Genomic DNA, 26176 nt, shown 5'->3' on the forward strand with positions numbered 1-26176 from the left:
AGAGTATGGAAAAAAGAGGAGTGACTTTTTTATTTTTATTTTTGATAGACGGCTGAGAAAGGATGATTTTCTAGAGATGTGATTCTTTTGCTTGGCAGCCCCTGAGGCAGCTGCAAGTGTAGCTGGATCCCAGGATTTCTGCAGAGTGGGAATTAAAAATAAGTGACAGTTTTGGGTATGTCTTGTGTCACTGGGGTTCTTCAGTAGTAAGCATGCATTGAACACCTACTGTGTACAAGGCAATACGCTAACTGTCCTTGGGAGTTATGGTTTTTATGTTAATAATTTTTTAAATCGTTGGCTCTCTCTGAAAGTTTATTTAAGTGGAGGTTGCACAGTCTCAGGCCTAAGAGAATGGGGGAGGTGTAAATTCTGGCACCGCCATTCTGGTTATGTGACTTTGGGAGACCTACTTGTCCTCTCCAAACCTCAGTTTTTATTGCAGGGTTGTGAGATTGTTACGTGGAGTGTTGCTTGCTCTCAGTTTAATGGTAACAGTTTTTCCTGGAAAACCCTGAGATTGGCCATGCTCCTACTTTCTTCTTCCTTGTTGCTCTTCATTATTTATTGTTGGCATTAAATACATGTCTCCACCCTTCCTCCCTTTTGTCAGATATTGTGATTGGTTACCGCAAAGACAAGTAACCCAGCTTTTGCCCTCATTGAACTCCTAATCCTCATAGGAAACATTGAGTAAAACAATTTACTAAATACACCAGGACAGATACATGTTTTCATAGTGCTATGTACAAGTTACTGTTGGAATATGCTGAAGGACGTTTTGCCGGCAAATGCAGGACGATGGTTCCCCCCTGGAAGGTGATGCTTTTCAAAACAGGGTTTTGAAGGATGTCTAGGAGTTCACGTAGGAAGAGCTCGATAAACTTAGTTATTATTGTTTACTTTCTTTTTACTCCTTCTATCTCTCTTTTGCTCTTCTCCACGCCTGTATACTTCTTCCCCCCTCCCTTTCTCTCTCTCTCTCCTCTCCTTCGCTTTCATAATGCTCTATTGTTGCGAACGTCTACCTAGAAACATGCCAAGCGGGGAGAGGAGGGCAGCGCGTTTAATTGGGAACGATTTTATTATGCTTGTCCTCTCTAAGAAGCATGTTAGTTTTTTTCGCCATACTAAGTCATTCTGTTCTCAACTTTGTTCCCAGTTCAATCTGGATGCACTGATTTGTAACTCACTTTCCATCTGCTTTCCCTTAAAAGCGGGGCCGTGCGAGGAGCCTCAGTCTGTGATGCTGGATGTCTGGGTGCGTGGAGGGGCTGGGGGCTCAGTTCACTCCGCTAACTCTTCCCTGGTCTCTCCCGCCCTCAGATGGGAAGCCCGTGTCCCTGTCTCCGCTGGAGTCCCAGGCGCACAGCCCCAGGTACACGGCCTCCAGCCAGCGGGAGCGCGAGAGCCTGGAGGTGCGGGTGCGAGAGGTGGAGGAGGAGAACCGGGCCCTGCGCAGGCAGCTCAGCCTGGCCCAGGGCCGAGCCCCAGCCCATCGCCGCGGCAACCACTCCAAGACCTACTCCATGGAGGAGGGCACTGGGGACAGCGAGAACCTCCGGGCTGGCATCGTGGCAGGCAACAGCTCCGAGTGTGGGCAGCAGCCGGTCGTGGAGAAGTGCGAGGTAAAGGGCACCCGCGGCCCAGGGAGGCGGCCCTCTGACGTCCTGATCCCTCCCCCTCCCTTACACATGCCTCCTGGAAGCACAGGCGGGGGCCTGGAAAGAGCTGGCGTTCTTGACTCCGGCCTGGGTGTGAATCTGGCTTCCTCCCTGCCTTTGCTGAATGGCCTGGCAAGTCGTTTAGCTTCTCTGAGCCTCAGTTTTCCCACCTGAAAAGTGGGAATAAGAAGGTCTAACCCACAGAGATATTAAGCGGAGCTAATGGATGGAACCTACCCTTTGTTTCTTAGTGGTTCATTTTGACATGTTTAGGGTTCCTACACCTAGTTGTCATCCTGAAGGGGCCTTGTTACTTAGACTGTAGTGTGAATGATGCACCTGTAGTTGTGGCCCTTTTGGGCATTTCCCTTGGGCCTCCTTGTCACTGCACCCTATGAACAGCTTCTGCAGTTCTGAGCCAGAGACTTGTTGCTTGTCTGAAGCAGTAATTGGAACTTTCCTGGCTTTGAATATCATTCTCCCCACCCATTTTAGAGTATAGCTTTTGTTTGTAGCAACTCTTTGGAAATGTGGAACACTTAACCAGTTCTCTGGTGCCCCGCCACCCTCACACGCCTGCACCCATGCTTATGTGTGCCCTGAACACACGCACAAACTCTCACACTCATTTCCCACTGCTTCTAGTTCTCACGGTGGAGGGGAATTAGAGCATGCCCGTGAAGAGCAAGGCCTTCGACACACAGACACACCTGGGTTTATATCCCAGCCTTGGTGGCTTCTGCTGTGAGCACTCGAGCAAGTCACCCAACCTCCCTGAAATTCAGATGTCTCATCAGTAAACTTAGGAAAATACTACCTGTTTCGTGGAGTATTTGTGAGCATTATAAGAAATGGGATGGCTATAGAAAGCCATGAGTAGTAGTGCCTGGTACATAGTACATTTTCAAAATTATGGGTAATTTTTTATTATTTTTAGTTAAATACAGATATTACCTGCTGGTTTCTTTTCTCCATTTCCTGGAATAAAGAATGTTAGACTTCAAGCTCCCTGAAGAGAGAACGCTGCAAACTGTAATATGCTGTTGGTGTGATTGGGATTACTGGTGATATTGGTGACACCATGCAGCATGTCACTGAGGCAGAGTGGGTCCCCGCAGTGTTGTAGACTAAGGTTTTTGGAGGCTCCACGGTGAGGGAGGAGACTTCAGGTGAACTGTCAAGGAGAATTCCTAAGGATGGCAGGATTTCTCGTGGTTTCTCAAGCCTGGTGGAGGTACAGATGGATGGAGAAGTGTGGAAAGGCAGATAGAGGGTATCCAAGGAGGAACGTCTCACGTGAGAAGTAAAAACGTGAAACAACCATGTTGTCTTAGCAGGAAAGAATTCATAGTGAGTTGGTCTTTCAGCTAAGCCCAGAGAGCCAGGCTAGCCCGGGAAACGCGGTTCTGCTGCACCGTCCTCATTTGTTTACTCATTCGTTTCACAGACAGTTATTGCACCCCTGTTATATATCTCAAGCTGTTCTATGTGTTGAGAAATAGCAGTGAAGAAAAAAAAAAAAAAAAGACAAAACTCCCTTTCTTCTGATTCTGGTATCCTGTAGTGGGAGGTAGAGGAAGAGATAATAAGCACATAATGAAATACAAATGTCAGGATATGATAAATGCTGCGTATTTATTCAGCCCTGACCATATGCCATGCCCACTCTCCTTTAATCTTTAACGACCATAGTTAGTGGCTTGTATTACTTAATATCCCTGTTTTACGTCTGTGAAAATGGAGACTCAGTGATGTAGGCCAGTCTGGGGAGGTCCCTAATTTGGGGAACTTCCGTTCTTGCCTTAGTGAAGGCTTGTTTGATTTCTTGCAGGTTCTCTTGTAGCAGGTGGTAATTCAGAGTGGGTTAGTTAGGATGGGAACCCTTATAACCAGTCGAGATGGCCCTGGGGTGAGGGAATTGTTGTTCACCAAGTGTATTTGCATTATTATGACTCAGGCCTACCTAAAGAACCAACTAAGAATCAAGGAGATGAAAATAGAAAAGGAAAAGAGGGGGAAAAAAAGAGTATAACAGAGGGAGAAAAGAGTTGTGTTTGCTTGGAGATTTCCTCTTCTTGCTCATGGCCTTGCTAGCCAGCAGCTTCCCTCCCTGCTCAGTTTTCTGGGAGGTCTGAGTTTTATTTCAGAAGTGGGCTCCTGCCCTGAATCCCTGCAGAATAGCGTGGGCAAAAGACCATTGGCTTCTGAAGCTGGGAGTCGTGAGTCTAATCCTGGCTCCGTGCCTGGTTTAATAGCTCTCCGGCTTTAAGCAAGTAATGTCACTTTGCTGTGTTTCATTTTCCTCATTCGTAAATCACCGGTTAAAATCAAGTTCCTGCCTCATACTCTTTCAGTGGTGACAATGCCTATTAGAACTTGCGGGAAACTCTGAGGTAGTTAGTGGTATGAGCCTTTGATTTCACTGGGAGTTATCAAAAAATCCTAACTAACAGTGGTTTCAGCAAGTTTTGCATCTTATTTCTGTTCCTGTCTAAGATGTCGGGAGGCCATCTGTGTAGCGATGTAAGTATCGGGGATGTGGATTCCTTTATCTTCCCCCCAGCCTGCGTGATTGACACTTCCAAGGTCATCTCATGGTCCCTATGACTATCAGAGCTTCAGCCGTGTTGCCCACATGCCAGCCGGCAGGAAAGAAGCAGCATTATGGCGGGACGTGTCACCTTCCTTTAAGAACACGTCTTAGAGATTTCACACCTTAGATCCCATTGGCAAAGCTCAGTTGCAGGGCCACACTTAGCTGCCACCTAGCTGGAGGGGAGTCTGAAAAAGATAGATTTTTATTCAAGGAAGCCATGTTCTCCGGTAACATTTTAGAGTCCCAACGAACATTCTCTGCCACGTGGGTGGTTCCTGAACTTGGTCGCGCATTAGGACTATATATCAAAAATGCACATCCATTGGGACATGCCCCAGACCTGCTGATTGACAGTCTCTGGGAGTAGGACCCAAGAATATGGATATTAAAATAAAAATCTACCTAGGTGATTCTGGGATAGGACAGACTATTTGGAAACCATTGCTTTAAGGCACAACACGTATGAATAATGCACTTCTCTCTGTCCCTGTGTTCTTTGAAAGATAAAATAGCAATATAGGGATTCAGACCTTGAACTTGTTGACTCTTACAATAACTTACTTTCTGGTGTTTTGACTTGCACCTGAGAATTAGATTTTAATTATTTGTTTTTATTCTCTTTCTCTGTGTTTCTTAATCGTGTTACTTCTTAGACCCTTAGAAAGTTATTTTTGGTAGAATTCTTCTGTGATGAGCCCCTGGTCCTGTGCTGAGCTTCCACAGATGCATTTGGGAGTCTTGGTCTGATGCCATCTTATTCCAAAGTGATCTACGGTGGCTGCACCTTTACCATAAGGTGCTGGCTTTGTACCCGTGAGCAGTAGGCTTCTCCTGTCTTCGTCCCTTGGTGTCTTTAAGAATTTTAGTGAAAAAGCCGTAGAGGCAAACAAGAAATGTCAGTCAGTGGAGTGAAAATAGAAGCTCCCTCTGTCACGGCACTCTTTGGTTCAGGTGCTGACGCTCATCTTGACATCCCATCGGAGTGCAGGGCCACGCAGCCAAAGACGCTGCCGTCATCTGCGGTCGCGCTGAAACTTCTCTGGGTTATGACAAGTGTTTCCGAAAACTCTCCTATAATGATGCCAAGACAAGGCTGTCAGCTGAGATGCCTGGAGGTAGAAACAGCGGGCCCTCGCCGGTCCCTGCACCTTCGCCTTCATAACCATTTGCTAATTTTGTGGCTTACAAATAATTGCCTGTTTTATTCTTGCATATTTCTGCTGTCTGGGCAGTGCTGCTTCGGCGAAGGCCTGATTTCTTTCTGTGTGTCTTGGAAGTTGGAACAGAATGATCCCCTTGGATGTTCACTCGTGCACGTGTTTGGATATGTGTGTTTTTCTTGACTTCCTGGTTGGAGTCTATTCTGAGAGTCAGCTATGGTACAGCAGGAAGAAAAACCACTGGAGCTGGAGCCAGAATTCTCGAACGGGAGTCTTTGCTTTGCTGCTCACTAGTTATGTGGCCTTGGATCATTCAGTTACCCTTTTGGAGTCTATTTCATCATTATAAAGTGAGAACAATAATATGTTCTTCCCAGAGCAATTGTGAGGATGATATGAGACAGTGAGGGGATGGTGAGCTAACTCTGTGTGAATGCCACATGTACTTACTATGGATATTCCACTTCTCCACTGCTGCCTAAGATCACCCAACACTTAATGGTTTAAAGCGGCACACATTATTTTATTAGCACTTGTGGTTTTTGTTGAGTCAAAGATTTGGGAAGGGCTTAGCTCAGTGTTTCTGGTTTGGGGTCCCTCATACAGTTGTCACGTGTTTGTGGCTGGACCTGGAGCAGTGGGCAATGGCCCTGCATCTCTTTGTTTTTGTCAACTTGGGGCTTCTCCCTGTGGTCTGTATGGGCTAGTTGGGCTTCCTTGCAACATGGCGGCTCTGAAGTAGCACACAGCCATCTCTCAGTGGGAGTCACGTCAAGGAATCTGTGGGTGCACTTTAAAACTGCCACGATGGATATTGTTGTTATGGAAAGTGGGTGAATGGTACCCTCTGATGTCAGACCCTTCCTTAAAAAAGTATCGATCTTTCCTTCTGCTCCTTGCATTTGAGCTTCATTTCTCAGTAGTAACGTATTAGTAATGAAAGTTAAGCTTTAGTCAGCCCCTGCAGTGTACCAGACATCATGATAAGGCTTTACAAAAATATTAATACCTCGTGTAATCCACACAACATGCCTTCTTCATGTGACGGATGAGAAAATTACAGCTCGGAAAGGTTGCACAATCATTTCAAGGTCACACAGCCAGGAAGAGGTGGAGATTGGTTTGAAACCCAGGCAGTTTGCTTCTGGGACCAGCACCCTCGTCAGCTGCTGAGCCCCCATCCTTACTGTGTGCCCGGCAGGTGCCTCGGCTCTGAGGTGTCAGGGTGACCAGTCACAACATGGGGGTCTTCTTTCACCTCGGGGGCTAGGGCAGCTCCATGAGGGTAATCATTCCTCAGTGGGTCTCAGCAAGGATCTGCCTGTTCTTTTAAAAGAAGTTGGATTGTTTTAAACTTTTTTCCAGAATGGGACTGCATTTGTTAGCTCAGTGGGGGGTTGGCATTAGGTTCATAAAACTTGATACCTCTCACCTACATCTTCTGGGCCCCCAAAATGTAGCAGCTGAAAACATCAAGCATTTGTTATCTCATATAATTTCTGTAAATCAAGAATCTGGGAGTGGCTTGCTTGGGGATTGTGGCTTTGAATCTTTAAGGGGGTTGCAGTCGACATGTCTACCAGGGCTGCAGTCATCTGAAGGCTTGACTGGGACTGAGGGCTCTGCCTCAAAGGTAGTTCACTGGCGTGCGTGGCTGGAGGCCTCAGTTCCTTAGGACTGCATGAGCATCCTCTGTAGGGCTCCTTCAGTATCCTCCTTACATAGCAGCAGGCTTTCCCCAGAGTAAGCTGTTTAAACAGAGAGGCAAGCAAAAGCCACAATGACTTTTATAACCTAACATTGGATGTCACATACTGTTATGTCTGCTCAATTCTATTGGGCATACAGTTTGACCCTGATACAACATAGGGGGAGGCTACACAGGGCATGAAAATTAGGTGGCAGGGATCTTTGGAGACAGTCTTAGAGGCCGGGCACTACACCATGGCCAAGGCAGGAGGCCATATCTCTGGCAGCCTCCTGTCTGTGCCTGCCCCAAAGTAGCCTTGTCTTAAATCTGCTTTGTAAGTTGTGTTCTCTTGTAAAATTTATTTTAGGAATTATGCCATTGAGAACAACAATAAGGAAAGATGCAACCCTCTTATTTTAAAGATGATGAAGCTAAAGGAGAGAAAAAGAAAGGGCAAGCCTGTGGTTACAGAGGTTGCTACTGCAACCCAGATGATGAGTCTAGTGTCTCATTTCATTCTGTCTCATGTCTTCTGCCTTCTGGGTGGGGAGAGGAGGAAGGCAGTGTCAGTATCTGACAGAGCAGAGGGGAGTGAGCAGTTCTGGAAACTTTGCTTTCAGCAATGGGGAATTCTATTTCCAACCTTGCTTGAAGGTGGAAGGAGGAGTGAGGGAAGAGGGAACGAAGCTAACGCCTGGCTTGAGGAAATTTAGGGCTCAGATCTTAAATGTAGAACCTTCAGCTAACTATAAACTCTTTATAATAATAATTATTATGATGATTTATAATGATGACTGCTGATACATACGCAGCACTTACAAAGCACCAGGCTCCAAGCCCTTTGCGTGAGTCATCTCAGTTCATCTTTCCAACAATGAGTCGACACAGTTATCATCCCTTCTTTACAGATAAGGAAACTGAGGTCCTGAGAGGTAGAGTTATGTCTTGAAACACAGGGGAGGGTTGGATGTAGGTGAGGCGTAGGGCCGGGGCATTCTAGATTGAAGGCACGTTCCAAAAGCAAGAGAGCCCAGCGAGTCATCCGGGTAGCCCATAGCACCTGCTCAGCTAACGTTTGTTGAATGGCTGTGTGGACTTTTCAGACCTGGCCACTCCTGCAGAGGCCCCAGAGGTAGGGGTGTCACGCACGCCAACCGTGCCGGATCAGCACTGGGCTGTTTTTAGACAACCAGCCTGTGCCAGACATGAGTCTGTCTGCATCGACAGGCAATAGAAGGTCAATAGGAGGATATTCTCTTGACCCACCCCCAAATCAGTGTCACCCCTTAATATATTTTCTGTATAAAATCTGGGTTTCCTATTCCACAATTGGGCAGGCCAGGAATATGTAGCATGGAAAATGCTGGGTGGTTCATTCATTCGTTGTCCATTTATCTGGCCTGGACTGTAGAGAAGATGCTGAGAGACACCCCTGGATAGTTGGTCTGTCCTGCTCTCACACCAGCCCCTGAGACTCCTGTGCCTCTGCCTGCCCGCTCGAGCCCTTGGCTCGGCTGCCAGCGTCAGGAGGAGCACCAATGTCTGCTTCTGCTGGCTTGAAACAATTTTGTCTTCGGGTCCATGGTTCAGTATTTAGAGCAAACATAGGTCAGTGGTTTCCCAGGAGAGTAAGTTGCAAACCTGGGGGTTTGTAAGATGATTTTGGATGGCGCATTAGATTAGCAGTATAAATATATATTATTATTTTAATGGTTACCTATGAGTTTTTTGGAGGCCAGTGACCGTGCATTTGACAGCAGGACTCTGAACTCAGCCCCTCACTTGCCACTGCCTGGCTGAGTCTTGGGACCTTGAGCAAGTCACTTCACTCCTCTGTGACTCACTGTCTTCATCTTGAGTTTTGCAAAACCTTGAATGTTAGCAAAACTCTGTGTATAGAAATTCCAAAGCCCTGGTTTTATAGAGGCAGTTGCTGAGGATCTGAGGGGTTGAAGGACTTGCCCCAAGTCACTCAGCGGGCAGAACTGGGCCACTGTCCAGCTCCCCTGATGTCCAGGGCTCTGCTCTCTGTGCAGGAGAAGGCTGCACCTGTCCTCGTCCCTTTGTCCTTCTCCTCCCCCTGGAAGAGTGGTGAATTCCGAGGCCTTGGGAGTGCGAGGGTAGCTGGAAGAAGAATGTGGCCTTTCCTTGTGTTATCCGAGTGAAGGGAGGTAGCATTCTCCACTTGAGAGGAATTGGAAATAGATTCTTTGCACACCCTCATACTCTCTCAAAATAATCACAGCCAGCATCTGCTGAGCTTGTACTCCAGACGTGCTTCAGAGTGCTGTAGATAGAGCAGTGGGTCTCGGAGAGTCTCCCTGGGCCCAGGCTCTTCCCAGGCCTCGCTCCAAACCCCACCCTCTGTTTGAACCAGCCCCCTGGGTGACTAATGCACGCTGGTGTTTGAGAGCCACTTTCTGGGTGTCCTCACAACCCCTTGAGGGTTGTGTCCCCATTTCACAGATGAGATCTCAAGTGAATCCAGGAGGATGTCGAGCAAGGTCTCACTGTGCTGTTGACTCACTCGTTGAACATTAGCAAGCACCGAGGTATGAGGTGCACTTTCTCGCACTTGGCTTGTTTAATCCTCACACAGCCCGGTGGGGCGGCTGTTTTCATCTCCATCTCACAGAGGAGGCCACTGAAGCCCGGGGACATTAGGGGACTCCTCCAGGGTCATGCAGCCGCTTAGCTCTGCGGTTGCAGCTCAAACCAGGTCTGTCCAGTCTTGTCGAGGGCTTTCCGTGCCACCCGCCCCTGCTTCTGACCCTCATGCTGCCTCTCTGTGCCCAGGTGTGTGCTATTCCCCAGCCACCTTGCAGCTCTGTCCTCCGGGAGGCCTTGTCCACCCCACCCCCGAGTCCGCAGCTGCAGTTCAGAGTGTGGGCTGAGCTGGCTTTCCCTAGCACACATGATGTCCACTTCAGTGGCTTCCCCTCTCATTCCCTCGGTGTCCCCGAGAGGAGACGCGTTAGCTGAATTGCACCCCGGGCAGGATGCCCCGAAGGGAGCAGTGCGGGTAGGAGAGGCGGCCTGCCAGGGCCACAGCTCTGCCTGCCATCCCGTAGTTTGGTCTGGATTTCTTTGGGGGCGATTGTGTTTTCCCCGCATCCCCATTTGAGAAAACGCCCTTGGAAGATTTTTTCCTGTAGGGGGACAGAGCACGGAGAACTTTCTTTTTCAGGTTTTCGTGGAGGCTGACAAGTTCCAAGTCATCAGTCCCAGCTGTCCCTGAATGTCCCGGGTGACAGGCTGCTCTGGTCTAGTCACTGAAGTACCTTCTCCTCTATGACGTTCTCCCTGCAAACTCTCGGTGGGGGTGACATTGGCTACTCTGGGATGCAGGGGTGGCGAGCTTGCTGTCGTGGGCGTCTTCTCAGCCTCTGGTGGGATCACCTGGCTGGCTGTCGTTCTGCCTCTGCACTTGACCCTGTGGGACGGGACTGTGTGATTTGCCTGTGTTTCCTCCGAGCCCAGCACAGTACCTGGCACAACAGCAACTCCACAAACCTTGACGTCATGAATCCTTCCTGCAGGTTCTAAAATAAAGGTCACCACTTGACCCACTTCACAGCTCTAGCACTGCCTTACCTGTCTTACCTGCATGTTCAGGTGCAGCTTGCAGAGATTCATGGTGTACTGGGCACCATGCCAAGAACTAAAGGAAGTGAGTGGAAGCATTAAGCGTTTCTTTAGGAGTTTTTGTGGTCCATGACTCTTAAGAGTTTTGTAAATCTCCTGAAAATTTTGAGTAACTTCCAGTCCTGCAAGCTCCATGCATGATAAGTGCCCTTTAGAGGTGTACCATTATTTTTTTATCTCTTACATTATATTTGCTGTGCCTTTTCTTTTCTTTTTTCTTTCCTTTTTTTTTTTTTGAGACAGAGTCTCACTTTGTTGCCCAGGCTAGAGTGAGTGCCGTGGCATCAGCCTAGCTCACAGCAACCTCAAATTCCTGGGCTCAAGCAATCCTCCTGCCTCAGCCTCCTGAGTAGCTGAGACTACAGGCATGCACCACCATGCCTGGCTAATTTTTCCTATATATATTAGTTGGCCAGTTAATTTCTTTCTATTTATAGTAGAGACGGGGTCTTGCTCTTTCTCAGGCTGGTTTCGAACTCCTGACCTCGAGCAATCCGCCCGCCTCGGCCTCCCAGAGTGCTAGGATTACAGGCGTGAGCCACCACGCCCGGCCTGCTGTGCCTTTTCTATGTTCAGATGCATAGATAATTAGCACTGAGTCACAGTTGCCTACAGTATTCAGTACAGTAACACGCTGTACAGAGTTGTGCCCAGGAGCAATAGGCCACACCATATAGCCTAGGTGTATAGTGGGCTACACCATCAGAGTGTGTAAATACACTCTGATACTCACACAACCATGAAATCACCTAATGATGCAGTTCTCAGAACGGAATCCCGTCGATGCATGACTATAATTTCAAGAATGGAGAGGAAAGCTCAGTAATGGGCCAGTGGTCCCAGAATCTGAAATTCTTACCCTGACCTTTGATGGGAGGAATGTCCTCCGAGTAGTTTTGCCCATCTTTAATCTACCACACCGAGAAACTTAAAAACCTGGACTTCATAGCTTCAATACCCAGAGTCGTCATGACAAGACCGTTTTTGTAACCCTACTCTTTCAAGGTACACTTATCCCTGTTCCCTCTTTCCACACCCCCACCCCCAGCCTGACTCCTGTGGTTCACTTCTATACCCACAAAATTTTGGGCCACCCAAAACTCTTCCAAGAGCATATTCAATGACACTCTGATTTTCTGCTTCCCTGGGTAGCGGGGCCCTGCCGCTGTGGCTCCAGATGATGAATTTATTCATGGTGGCAGGTGTATCCGATGAAACTAAAGAGATTGGGAAATTATGTAAAATGTTTGAGAATGTGCGCGCTTGTGCTTACATTTAATGGGCCCATGTAAAAAAGTCCCTGAACCCTGAAGCCAAGACAAAGTTTGATATCTCGGAGGCTGTATGTTTAAATATTTGTGATTCAGAAGAGCCTGATTCAGCGTGTTCTTCCCCATCCGCACCCCCTTCCCGGTTAGGTTTCCCATGTGCAGGCATTTTCCTATTCATTTCCGTCACGATTTAAATGGTGACGGTTGAATCTGCATTATACGATCTTTCATCCTGAGTGTTTTGCAGATATTGTCAGAGATAAGCAGCGGTGCCTTCCTTGTACAGGTGGAGAAATTAAGATATGCATAAACCCAGAGGGATCTGAGCTCTCCCCTCTTCCCTCCCTCACCCTTTTTCTTCCTTCTAACACAGGGATGCCTAACAATGGTATACTTGTTCTTTGTGGTAGGGCCTTCCCGTGCCCGGTAGGGTGCTTGCCAGCATCCCTGGCCTCTACCCCCTGGATGCCAGTAGCATCCCCACCAGTCCCCACCAGTGGTGACCGTGACCATCAGGGATGTCTCCAGACACAGACACACGTCCTGAGGGTTGTAGGGGAGGGAGGTGAGTTGTCCCCTCTTGGCAACCACTGCCTTCCTGCAGAGTGTTGGAAGATCTTGAGCACCAGAGATTGTGAATTAATCGGTCTAAGGTGGAGCTGGGGCATAGAGTATATTTTTAAAATCTTTTGAGTATTTCTGAACATCCCCCCACCCCCGGGGGTTAAGAATCTCTGTCCCCAAGTTTGAATTCCAGCTCTGTAAACCTGAGTTTCCCGATCTACGATACTGAAATGATAATGCCACACCTGCCTCATACAACTGTGAGACCCAAGTCTCATAATCTGTGCAAAACATGAAGCACAGGGCCTGGAACGGAGTCATTTGCTCAGTGCCCATTAGCTCTTGTTGTGCTGCTTTTTCCTCTCTTGCATCTCCCCTCCTCTTTCTTGTACCAGGTACAAGAGCAGAGGGGAGGCTGCAGAGCCCACCCAGGGCTGGGGATCTGCATGTTGTGTGCAGGGAAGGTAGTGCGAGGGAGCCGAGGGTAGCAGAAGGTGATGGTTCAGGGAACAACGGTGGCGGCTGCAGGGGGTGGGGAGGATTGATAGACGGGAAGGGGCTTAAGTGCAGGAAGAGGAGCGGGTGGAATCGCTGTGAGCCCCTGCAGGTGTGGAGAGCCCATCGTTATAGGCTGTCTGAGAAAGACGAGGTTCTTTCTGGATGACGTTGGAGGTGCAGCTTCTAGGAGTAGATGGGCAAGGTGGGGTGAAGGTCATTTGAATTAAAGAAGTCACGGATGTGAGGCTGAGGGATGATCAGGATAATGGGGGTTTGGGAAGCTGTGCCATGGAAGCGAGGGCTGTGGATGGTTCTGGAAAAGCAGCAGCATTCCCAAGTGCCCTCCCTTCAGTCGAACTATTGGGTGCTGGAGGGAACCTCTTTGTTCTGCCATACCCTTCAGGACAGCGCTCGGCCTGGAATGCGTGTTGGGAGGCAGTTCCCATTCAAGGAAGGCTGCGCTTCAGGAGGAGGGACAAAATCGAGAAGTGTGACCCTCCCTTCTTTGAGAGGCTGGGTGATTCCCTGTCCGGGACGTCTGGGATGCCTTACAGCGGCACTTTCAATCACTGTCTAGTCGTGCCACACATAGAGCGTGGTAAGTGTGTGGCAAGAGGAAGAGAGAAAAGGTACTGGCAGCGGGGGCTGGCCACGCCTGAAGATGCCAGTGCTGCCCTGCCCGCTAGCTTTGAGAGAGGGAGGAGATGAGTCCCTTTGTCACCTGAGATTCAGGCACAGCACACCAAGGCACCAAGGTGGCCTGCTTAAGAAGCTCAGCCCTGGAAGATGGTTTCTGCTGGGATTGGAGTGCAGGACGCCGGGCAGTGTATTCCGCTCTTGGCATCGTTCCACCCTACCACCACCTTGCAAGACACTTGTCACAGTGCTTATGTTGCAGTGAGTCAGCTGACCCTGCAACTCTGCCAGGGTCACCCTGGCCGAAGGATTCGTGTCTGAGGCCCATGCCCCTGACTGCTTAGACGAGGCGGCCGATGAGGTTCCGTTCTACTCTGCTGTCTTCGGTTCTCGGCGTGCTGTCCCAGATGGGGTGCGCAGTCGTTCCTTGGTCCCTTCAGCCCTTTTTTCAGGGTTGGCCCTAACCCAACACGTCTCATGGGAGCAATTCTCAAACTCTCCGAGCCATCACTTCTCAGTCTGAGATCCCGGGTTGTCAGTTCTTCCTCTCAGGGCATATTTCTTTCTTCTCTCTTTCACCAGTTGTCATTGTCTCCCAGCTTGGGGGCAGGGGACTCACTGTTTGCCTATTTGAGCCAGTCACCATCTCTCTCGTCCCCAAAATGTAATTGAAAAGAGCCTTAATGGTTTCCAAATGATGATAGCTCCATAAACCGATTAAAAAGGCCTTAATAAAACTGTCTTCAGTTATTTTGCACAGCTGCAGACGGTGCCCTTTGTTTTCTAATGATCCCAACAAGAAATCAGTGCGATTTTTCTTTTTTGTGTGATCTGAAACACCAGGAAGGCCTCCTTCCATCCATCTGACTGCTCACTCCGCTTTCCTCTCTCCCCAGACGATCCACGTGGCTATCGTGTGTGCCGGGTACAATGCCAGCCGCGACGTCGTCACCCTGGTCAAATCCGTCCTGTTTCACAGGTAAGAACAACTTTGTGCTCTGTGGGCTGATGTCTGTCACTGCCTGCCTGCACGTTTCCTTGGGGAAGGGTTAAATAAGAGCAGAATTATTCATCCCATCTTTGTAAGTTCTTGGACTTCTATCCTCGAAAACTGTGGGAAAATAAATTCCTATTGTTTAAACGCCTGGCCTCTGTAGTATTTTCTTATAGCAGCCCTAACAAACTCTTGCAGTTGCTTACTGCATTCCAGCATGGGCCAGCCCACCCCTGGGCATTGCTGACTGTTCAAAAGTGCTGCCTTGCAGTAAACTGAAACTCCCCAAGCTACGAGTGCTGTCCAAGTGGTCCTTGTGGATCCCCCATGGAACCAGGCATATTGAGGGTTGGGTCCTCTTCCACCTGGCAGTGATGATGCCTTTTGTGGTCATCTCCAAGTTAAGTGTTCGCCACCTCCTCCTACTTTCTTATGGGACTCTTCTTCTGGCCCCTCACGGTGTTGATTGCCATCCAGACATACTCAGGGTCACTCCCAGCACAGAGCCCGCAGTTCTGGCCAGTGCCCGGGCTCTGTTCTCACACTCTTGCCACGGTTTGGATCAAGCTTATCCGCAGCTGTAGCCAACAGGACAGACCTCCGTTGGATGACCGAGTCAGGACCCAGGAGGCTTTCAATAGTCAGAACAGTCATGAAAGGCTTAGAGTTCAGTTGAGCAGAGATGAATGCCAAGTTCTACACCTGAATCCAACTGTCAGTGGCATAAGCAGCGATGGGAGGAAAGGTGGACACCCCAAGACCTGACAACCCTGCAAGGAAGTGGGATTCACCATCACTCCCACCTTCTCCCTCAGTCTCCCCTCAGCCCAGCTGTAGTCAACTCCCCATAGTTCTTCTCCCTCTTGGGTAGTTTTCACTTCCAGCCTGTTCATTCTGTCCCCACTGTGACCGCTGTAGTTCAGATCTACCTCTTCTCTCCCCTGCACGTGTCCTTGCTGCCTCCCTGGTTTCTACTCCTCAGATCCCTCCTTTCTTTTTCTTTTTTTTTTTTTTTTTTGACCATAAAAATATTCATTTATCTTTCTTTCTTTTTTTTATTTTAGCGTATTATGGGGGTACAAGTGTTAAGGTTACATGTAATGCCCATGCCCCCCTCCCCCTTGAATCAGAGCTTCTAGCGTGTCCATCCCACAAACATTGTACCTCTTACTCATTGTGATCCCTTCTTTCTAATTCAAGAATGACATTTCAGACAGGCAGATCTCATTTCTTAAAACCTTTCCATGCTTCTCCTTGCCAAAGTGTTACCGTGGGCCACAGACCACAAGGTCATTGTTCATAGGACTTCTCTCTCCTTTCTTTGCTCGGACTTCACGCTCCAGCAGCTCTGACCTGCTTGTGGCGCCCAACCCTCTCCACAGTGTGTCCTGCCTGTGACGTCTCATCATGCTGCTCTATCTGCCCATTTCCTCCTCCTTTCTACCTTCTTCCCACCCCAAACTGGCAAATTCCTTTGTTTCCTTTAAGAGTTTGCATAGGCTGCATTTCTAACAGGAGCCCACCTGTAACCTTCAGTCTGGGCTGGGGCTTCTCGTCCACAGCCTACAATACCCTGTGCATCTTTCTATGGTTAGATTTAGTGCCTTATATTTAACTTATCTATTCATGATAATGTCTTCTGTAGTAGAATGTAGGCCTTCTGGGATGGAACCCATGCTGTATTTTTCTATATCCCTAATATCTTGGCAAAGTACCTGTCATGTATCATATACTCAATAAATGTTTGTATGTTTAACAAGTCAGTCTAGGGGAGTCCATCAACAAAGAACCTGAAGATATTTATTCCATCAGTTAACTAATATATCTAACCCAGACTTAGTTCAGTTTCATCTATGCCATAATATAGCTGAGTGATTTTCAGAAGGTCATTTTGACTCTTTAGACATGAGTTCCTATTTTAGTTAGCTTTTGCTGTGAATCAGTTCACCCTAAAACTTATTTGGTGTAAAACAGCAATTTATTTATTAGTTTGTTTAATTATCATTTAATAATAAATAAAGAAGTTATTATTTAGCTTGTTTGTTTCTACTGAACTTACCTGCGTGGTCCTTTTGCTGGCCCCTATGTGCCTACAGTGAGCTGGCAGGTGAGCCACGCACAGACCCCCTGCCCTCCTGGAGTGGGGAAGGGGCCACGGGAGAAGAGAGCAGCAGCTGAGTGTATCCCAGTACCAGCTAGCGCTGGGAGTGTCCGTTCTTCCTTGTGGCTCTGTCCAGTTGCAATTGTGATGTCAGTTATACGTTGGAGGAGGAAATGGAAATGCCACATAAAGACTGGCTGCTAGGGGCTCAGCCCATTGTCTTCTGACTTGCAGTGAGAGACCTCTTCCACACTGCCACAGCTTTTGTGTGGTGCTGAAGACTCCATTTGGCTCTGCAGCCTTCGTCTGCATCTTGAAACCAGGCATCTTGCAGGCCAAGCATTGAATTAGATGAGTGGTTCTCAGCCTTTTGTATATGTGCTCCTTGTCTCCATCAAAGAACTCAGGTCCCTCCCTGATAGAAACAAAAAGCCCTCTTTTCAGAAAAGAGTAATTGCATGATTATAGATATTCAATTATGCTATTTTTCAATTATAGCGAATTTTGAGGTCATAAAAGTTTCTGGTGGTGTTAGGTATAAATTTTATTCCTGTTGCTTTAGCTACAAATCAAATAAGCTAATAGTTGTTGAAATTGTAAGAATCCTATTGAGTATAAACTTTTACTCCTACAGTAACTGTGGTGCAGCACAAAGATGTTAAATTTAAAAATAGCAATAGCACTATTATCAGCTGCTGATGACATGCCATACTTTTACAGAGCCATGGGGATTTGAGACGAAAGCAAAGTCTTAACATCTGTAATATAAATTCTGCTTCCCATGTCAATGACCGCTTGATCATCTTGGACCAAAGACCACTAAACTCCCTCCCATCCTTGAAATTATGCAAATGGGAATGATTCTGTGAATTGATACACTGGTGGTAACGAGTTGAGATATCAAGACAAAAGGACTTTTGAAAGACTTTCAGCTCAGAAAGTCCAGCTATAAATAGCTTCAAAGCCTCCCAGGGACATCAGAGGGATTAAGTAATATTAATACATGATTAGAAAATACTTTGACAAATGAAGTATCTTTCTAATGTTAATAATAATATAATAATAGTGGTGTAGGATGCTTCTTTCAGATTTCATTGTTAATTACAGTAATTACAGTTATTTTCCAGACAAAATTTTTAGCAAATTTTTATGTAAGGCTTCCTTTGTGACATCAAATCAATTTCATGTCTGCCATATGCTTGGCAACAATGAGTGTGGTATACTTCAAAAGATAGTAAGAGTGTTATAGGCATTCTCATACACTGATGCCAGCGCTGAAAATTGCTATAATGTGTTAGAAAGAAATTTCATAGGATGTGCCAAAGACCTTGACCCTGTGTGACTACTTTAGGGATGCTATCTTAAAGAGATGACTCTAACTATAGAAATACCTTTTAGGAAATACTGCTTATAATTATAAAATTGGATAATATTTACAATAAGAATAAATGATTAGACATCCTCTTATAGTAAGCCATGGACTCAGTTGGTTTTAGAAAGTATGTCATAACATGGAGCAATGCTCATGATATAAAATATGTGAAAATATTAAAATGGAATGTGTAATTTGTATTTCAGTATATGTATGTCATATGTAAACATACAAGGTCAAAACTCAGGGGATGAAAGACTAGCAAAGAATACATAAAAAAATAGAACTTTTGTATATTGTGTTTGGGTGGTAGAAATAAAGGTGATCTTGTTTTATTTTTCAAGGAATATTTTTGTGTTATTCTGCAGCGTTTACGGGGAATAAAAATGATGGATGACAAAGATATATATAAAGTATATGTGATAAAAGTTTATTTATTACCCTAGTAGAAAATAGTACAATGCATGCCTGTGTTACCTAGATGATAGGATATTCAGAGAAAAGTTTGGGGAATGTCTATAACTCCAATCTCATTTGCAAATAAACTGGGCAATATTGCTTCTCTCCAAGGAAACCAAGCTCTTAGGAAGCAGAGAAAAGAAATATTTATTTAGTAACTAAGTGTTTACCTCCTGGGCAGAAAGGTGGATCAGCTTGTAAAAATTTAATATTTGTTTGCTAGGATGATCTACTTACTCACATTCTATAGCCCTGCTGGCAGGAGGAAGCCGGTTTATTTCCCTTACTTTGCATATCAAGTAGTTTTTGTTTTTTTTTAAATCTTCACTTGTACTCCTGAAGAACATGGAGGATAAAAGAGACTATTTGTGCCTCTGGTTGTCTTCCTGCTTATTCAGGCTTAAAGTTGTCATGGAAGCAGGTCCAGGCTGTGAAGGAGGACCATGGGCTTGGAGTAAAATGAAGCAGGGTTCCGATTCTGCTCTTGTCACACATGAGCTGGGTGACCCTAAGGCAAGTCACCATAGATCTTGGAGCTCCAGTGGGTTCCCCAACCTGCCATAGAGCCCAGGTTTGCATATGGAAAGGTACACCGTATGTGTCAGACTTTTCTGTGTTTTGTTTCGTTTAACAAATCCTAACGCAGCTCTCACTCTGCATCGGGCTCTGTTCCAAGCGTCGCACTGATTCCTCTGTGATGCGTTGATTAGTGCACCGATTCCTCACGTGCCTCCATGAGGTGGGCACGATTATTGTCATCACTATACAGAGAAGTGAGACTGAGGACCACGATGTTAGTCATGGCTCAAGGTCACAAAGAGAAGATGGGCAGAGCAGGGTTTGAACCCAGTTACTCTAGCTTCAGAGTCTGAGCTCTTCTCCAGAAAGAAGTTGCCACTTTTAGTATCATTATTCTTAGTTTTAGTTTTATTCATCATTCTAGGTGACAGTGTAGACACTGTTATCATTACTGTGTTCTCCATAATCATCCGCATTCCCCAGGTATGAATTTTTGTGGTGCTAAGAATAGAATGAATAAAGTTTGGAAGGACTGGGCATCAGTGTCTCTAGTAAGACTTAAGAAAATAGCATGATCAGATAATATCTTTGAATAGGTCAGAGATCTCTACAGTTTGGTCTTGCCCATAAATGTGAAACCAAAGAGAATGAATTTTTATAGTTCAGATGCTAAGCTTCACATGGATTATAACATCCTGGTATAGTAGATGCTATTATCCCTGCAATTGGATGAGGATACTGAGGTTCAGAGAGGTTAGATAGCTTGTCAAGGTCACAGATGAGTAAATATCCAACCTTGGCTCGGCCAACACCTAGAATCCACGCTGCTTTTATTGCACCACGAGGCCCTTTGATTTTCCTGGAAGTTGCTCTGTTCTTCTCCCTTGGAGAGCTTTTCTGACATAATACGGACTTTTCCTCGAATCGTCTCATATTATCAAAGCCACTTGGCCTCTCTCAAACCAAAGACTCACACTGAAAAACCCTCATTGTAGCTGCGATGATTTTCTGAAATGAGTTCTATTAAATCTCTTTAAGTGCAACAGATTCACTGAGCTTTCAAGGTACCATCACAGGCTCTTTCTTTTCCTGAAATTGCTGTTGCATTGTAAACTTGATAATTAAAGATGGTTTCAGCTCAAATGTCCTTGTATATTTTAATAAAAACAGACCGTGGATGGCCTTGTAGGAGCCGTTGCACATTCTTGACAAAATAAGAAAGGAAAGGCAGGAAGAAAGCAATGGTTTAACCATCTTTGCCTCCTTGTGGTACCATAGTTATTGCATCCCAGCCTGGAAGAAGGCAGCAGTCAGGGAAACCAGAGGCAGCAAGGGCCTTGCTCCTTAAGAGCAAAGTCTGCAGGCTCCGCTGAAGAGGAAGCACATACTTCTTCCATCGTTGGTGTGGAAGTGTGTTCGGGTCTGTCTCTGGGCCACAGTTGATGTCTGCAGCAATCCCTGTGTTGCACTAACCCAGGCAAGCTAGGTGGGGCCCCCTCTGTATTGAGATGTGGACCCAGGCTGGCCCGTCCAGGCAGAAGCCTTTTCTCCCCGGCCTCAAGCAATGCTCTCCAAGTGTATTTATAACTGGTGACTGGCATAAAAGACTATTTTAGATGTTATACAAATATAAAACTAAATAGCCTTGAATCATATATTGAGAAAATTATTCCTCTTTTATTATCTTCAGTTGGTGGAATTCACTTTGGTGTAAATATGTCCTTAGCATCTGTCTGGCTCTTGCTAATCTTCCTTTGAACAAAGGAGGGCAGGATATAGACTCACAGTCTCTGGCTGATTTTGGAATTTGCAGGGTTCTATTGTTAAAACTATGTCTTACCTTCCTGAGTTAGGAACCAAATGTGAGACAAGACCCAAAAGTCGCACATGCTCATTGCTGTTAGTCTGGAGTTGCAGATTTTTCCTGTAACTGTGGCTGCAGATCGGGCTGTCTCTTATGCATGACTTGGACTTACCTCCCAGTCAGAGGCCGAGCTGGACGGCTGCAGGCCTTCCCGGTGGGCAGACCTTTTGCTGCTCAGCACAGCGCCTGGAGGAAGGAAGCCCAGAAACAGCTGAGCGGAGCAGGCCCCTCCCTCTCCCAAACTCATGGGTCAGACCTCCATCCCCGATCTCAGACAATTAAGTAAATACTGGAATGTAATTCATTTGCCATAAATCCTACTCTTTAATAAAAAGTGCACAATTCAGTGGTTTTTAGTAAATTCACAGAATTGTGCAACCATCACCACCACCTAATATCAGACTATTTTCATTGCTTCACAAAGAAACCCCCGTACCCAGTGATCCTCATTTCCTCCTCCCCCCATCCCGTCCCGACCACTAACCTACGCTCTGTCTCTATGGATTTGCCTATTCCGGCATTTCATGCAAGTGGAGTTATGTACTATTTAGTGCTTTTGACAAGCTTCTTTGACTTGGCGTAGTGTTTTCAGGGTTCATCTATGAAGCAGCGTGTGTCAGTACTTTGTTCCTTGTATTAACCAGGGATGATCCACCGTGTGGCTATTCCACAGGGTGTTCATCTGTTCATCAGTGGGTAGCCACTGCAGTTTTTTCACTCTTTGACTGTTATGAATAATTGTGCTAATAATATATGTACTTTTTGGTGTGTGCATCTGTTTTCATATAATTTTGTATATAACAAGTTTATATGTATGCTTAATTTTTGTAGAACTGCCAACCTGTTTCCCAAAGCAGCTACATCATTTTACAGTTTCACCCATAACAATTGAAGGTTCCAGTATCTCCAATTTTTTTTTTTTTTTTTTTTTTTTTGAGACAGAGTCTCACTCTGTTGCCCAGGCTAGAGTGCCATGGCGTCAGCCTAGCTCACAGCAACCTCAATCTCCTGGGCCCAAGCAATCCTACTGCCTTAGCATCCTGAGTAGCTGGGACTACAGGCATGCCCCACCATGCCCAGCTAATTTTTTCTGTATATTTTTAGTTGTCCAGCTAATTTCTTTCTATTTTTAGTAAAGATGGGATCTCGCTCTTGGTCAGGCTGGTCTCGAACTCCTGAGCTCAAACGACCCACCTGGCTCAGCCTCTCAGAGTGTTAGGGTTACAGGCGTGAGCCACCACACCCGGCCAATATCACCAAATTCTTGTCAATGCTTATTATTGTCTATCTTTTTTATTTTAACCACCCTAGTGGGTGTGAAAATATAGCTCGTTGTGGTTTTGATTTCCATTTTCCTAACAATTAATGAGGATGATCATCTTTTTATGTGCTTATTGACCATTTTCGTCTTTCAGAATTCACTATTCAAATCCTTTGCTCGATTTTTAATTGACTGACTTGTCTTTTTATTGTTTGAACTGTAAAGGATCTTTATGTATGGTGGATACAAAGTCCCTTATCAGCTATGTGCTTGCAAATATTTGCTACTTCTCTGTGTGTTCTTTCTCATTTTGTTGATGGTGTCCTATGAAGCATAAAAGTCCGTCCCTCCCTCCCTCCCTCCCTCCCTCCCTCCCTCCCTCCCTTCCTTCCTCCCTCCCTTCCTTCCTTCCTCCCTTCCTCCCTTCCTCCCTTCCTCCCTTCTTTCCTTCCTGCCCTCTTCCTGACTTGCACTTGGCCATTTTCTAGCTGTGTCTTTAGATGGAAGAGAGAAGAATGAGACAAAAATGGGATTTTTTGTTTGTTTTTTATTTCAATGAAATCTAGTTTATCTATTTTTTGTTAATTGTTTGTGTTTTAGATGTCATATCTAAGAAACAATTACCTAACCCTATGTTAAAAGATTTTCTCCTACATTTTATTCAAAGCACCTCTGTATCCAGGTGACTGTGTCAAACTGTGGGGGCATTTGGTTATCTTTGGTAATTATTCACTTGTTCACTTATTCATTCTTATTCTTTCATTGAACAATTACTGGGTGGTTATGTCTATAAGGAACTATGAAAAAAAATCTGGGGATAAAATTATTAACAAAATAAACCCGCCATGCTGAGACTAGCAGGGAACAGAGAAGTAAATAGCCAGTAGATGATTGCAAAAATCTAAGTTAATTTTTGAGCCCTGAATTTAGTGGGAGCCTGACCCAGTGGAATAGGTATCTAACTTGAGAACAGAAGGCTGGACACAGTCAGTGGGGTGAAGTGTGGATGGTCCAGGCAGCATGGCAGCCTGAGCGCAAGCCTATGGGAGGACACAGCTCAGCCCTGGAACTAACTGCACCAGGGCCGGATGCCTTATAAGCCTGCGGTTGGAGAGAATAAACAAGACAGGAGGTGCTTTGTGAAACTAGAAAAATTCTACGCTAGACAGCTGACAGTGTCACAGGGGGTCAGAGAGAGACCTATCCACGAACATGGAGATTTCTAGTGCCAGTAAGTGCTAGAAAGAAACCAAACAGGGTGATGGAATGGAGAGTGATGGAGGTGGGGAGGTAGAGGGGAGATGGGGCTACTTTGGATGGGCTGGCCATGGAAGGCCTCTGTAGGAAGGTGACCCTTGAACTTATTCCTGCAGGAGGAGCAGGAGCTGGTCACACGCAGAATTGGGGAAGAACATGGCTGGCGTGCAGGGTATGAGGAAGGAGTGTGTGATCACATGAGATTTGAGAGGTGGGCAGGGTGAGCTCACTGAAGGTCCTGTTAGCAACATGGGAAAGGCTGAACCTTATACATTGCACGATGAGCAGAGGATCGTGCTCTCGTGTTATAGAGAGTGCAGGGCTTAAAGTATGGAGGGTGTATTGGAGGGAGCAAGAGAGGGAGAAAACGAGTGAATGTATTCATGAGATAGCACCAAAGGTAGGATAACAATCGCTAACATTTACTAAGTCCTTACAACCTGCCATTCACCATTCTAAGTGCTTCATATGTTTTAGCTCAACCAATCTGACAATAACTCCAAGGTAGGAGCTATTATTATCAAGCCCATTTCAAAGATTTGGAAACTGAGACTCAGAGGTGAAGAAGCTTGCCCGGGGTCCAACATTAGCTTGTGACAGAACCAAGATAAGGAGCCAGGCAGTTTTACTTCTGGAACCTGGGTCCTAACCATTAGACCGAGCTGCCTCTTGGCACCTGCCGTTGAGTGGAAGTATGGCACACGGGCGGGGAAGGAGCCCAGGTGTGCCCCCGTTCCTAGCTTGTGAGGCTGGGTGGATGGTGCACCTTTAACCCAGGCATGAAATTCAGAAGGAAGAACATGTTAGGGGCCAAGAGAGGGCAAAATGATTCCTGTTTTAAAAATTAATTGAGGCTTTCCTCAATGCAGTCATTTAGAATAAATTGGAGCCTGTGCTTACTGTGTCGGGCTGTGCTTTGGGGGCTGGGACACAGCAGTGAATGGCAGACCAGTCTCTGTCCCTGTGGAGCTTACATTGTAGAGGAGAGACAGGTATTAAACAAACACTCCAGAAATAATTAGAAACGTGTGTGTCGGGAGCATTGTAATTGGGGCCTCCTTGATTCCCAGGGACCTGTGGGATATGAAAGTGGGACCATCTGGTTGGCAGCCAGATTTACAAGTTAAAGCCCAGGGGAAACATTCCGGCATACACAGAGGATCTGAGAGAAGGCATTTGCGCAGTGTTTTTAGGTGCTTTTCCCGTGGCGTGGTGGATCGAAAAGGAAGAGGCCTCGACAGGAACTACGTTCTCGTGATGGTCCCAGATTCTCACGATGGTACCCAAAATGGGACGTTAGTGGAACCCCTCTGAGCACATATACCAGCTGCTGCTGGTTTCCCTGCCTTTGAATGCTGAGACAGTGTTCTCAAATGCCAGGTCTCAGTGGTCACCTGCGCTAGGGCGCTATACATCCGAGGTAAGCTCATGAGGCATGCCAACCCCTTTGAGAGTGCGGGCACCCACTATCACCCCAAAGATGAGGTCAGGTTTCTTTCTGCATTTCCTCTCCCTTCTGGAGAGATGCTTTAAATAGCCCCGAGGAAGAGGAACCTGGGAGAAGGAAGCCCCATCTGAACGTTTGCAGCATTTTCCTCTAAGAGCCTGTTCCTCTTACCCCACGCTGCTCTAACTACTGCTCTGCAAACAGGTTGTGACTTCCCGGAGTTGCGACTTGGATCTGCTGCCTGCTGAGCCTCCAAACCTTGCCTGGCCCTTTTCTCTTAGAGAACGAATCATGGACACTTGCTAGACTCTCCACTACCAAGAAGCAATCCCTTTTGCCCTCACACTTCCGTAGCTTTTGTGCTTCTCCTTGTGGAGTCATCCTGTATGGTTGTGCAGGTTCTGCACATTTCTGTTTAAGTCAGTCTGTGCAGATGGCTCCATGGGAGGTGAGCTGTTCCCAAGCTCTGCAGCTGTGTGTGGCAGCCCAGCCTAGTGGCACACCCATGTTCTAATATGTGGGTGATTTTTTTTTAACCTCTGCCAGACTGTAAGGTGCCTGAAGAAAGCACCCTTAGCTCATTCGTCACCTGTGTCTCCGTTGAGCCTTAGGTGTAGTTACTGCTTAAGAACTCTTTGTTGGACTTTTATTCATTCAACCCTTTTTTTTTTCCTATGGGTGGAGATACTAATTAGAAATACTTTATTGGAAACTTGATGCAAAAATAGTAGAGAAGATAGTCTCATAAGTTAATATTGGTAGTAGTTAGCATTTATGGAAATTTGACTACGTACCATGTGGGCAACCTGAGGACAAGGTGGATAATGATGAGCTGAGAGCTGTAGTGGAAGTGAATCCATCTCAACGTATACACGAATTAGCAGCAAGGTTTGGCATTACTATTCCAACAGTGTTGGACCTTTTGAAACAAATGGGCAAGGTAAAGAAGCTGGACAGATGGTTCCACATGAATTAAACAAGTGTCGGAAGAGAAATCGTCTGGAAGCTTCCATTTCTTTGCCGTCATGACATAAAGGTGAACCGTTTCTATACCATATTGTTACGTGTGATGAAAAATGGATCCTTTTTGACAATCACAAGCATTTGGCACAATGGCTGGATAAGGATGAAGTGCGGAAACATAGCCCAAAACTGAATAATCATGAAAAAAAGCTGAT

General features: G+C 46.3%; 1 protein-coding gene across 5 annotated transcripts in view; it reads left to right on the forward strand.

Annotated features, from left to right (window-relative positions):
- LARGE1 (LARGE xylosyl- and glucuronyltransferase 1) overlaps window positions 1-26176 on the forward strand; it is a 509251-nt gene that overhangs the window by 217422 nt on the left and 265653 nt on the right. For all 5 annotated transcript variants that reach the window (XM_012752220.3, XM_012752215.3, XM_012752217.3 and 2 more), the window contains 2 exons: window positions 1327-1628; window positions 14621-14703. In XM_012752220.3, the coding sequence (XP_012607674.1) occupies window positions 1327-1628; window positions 14621-14703 (385 nt within the window). The remainder of the gene's footprint in view (window positions 1-1326; window positions 1629-14620; window positions 14704-26176) is intronic.

The sequence above is a fragment of the Microcebus murinus genome, chromosome 10 (genome assembly GCF_040939455.1).
Source record: "Microcebus murinus isolate Inina chromosome 10, M.murinus_Inina_mat1.0, whole genome shotgun sequence".
Classification (NCBI taxonomy): Eukaryota; Metazoa; Chordata; class Mammalia; order Primates; family Cheirogaleidae; genus Microcebus; species Microcebus murinus.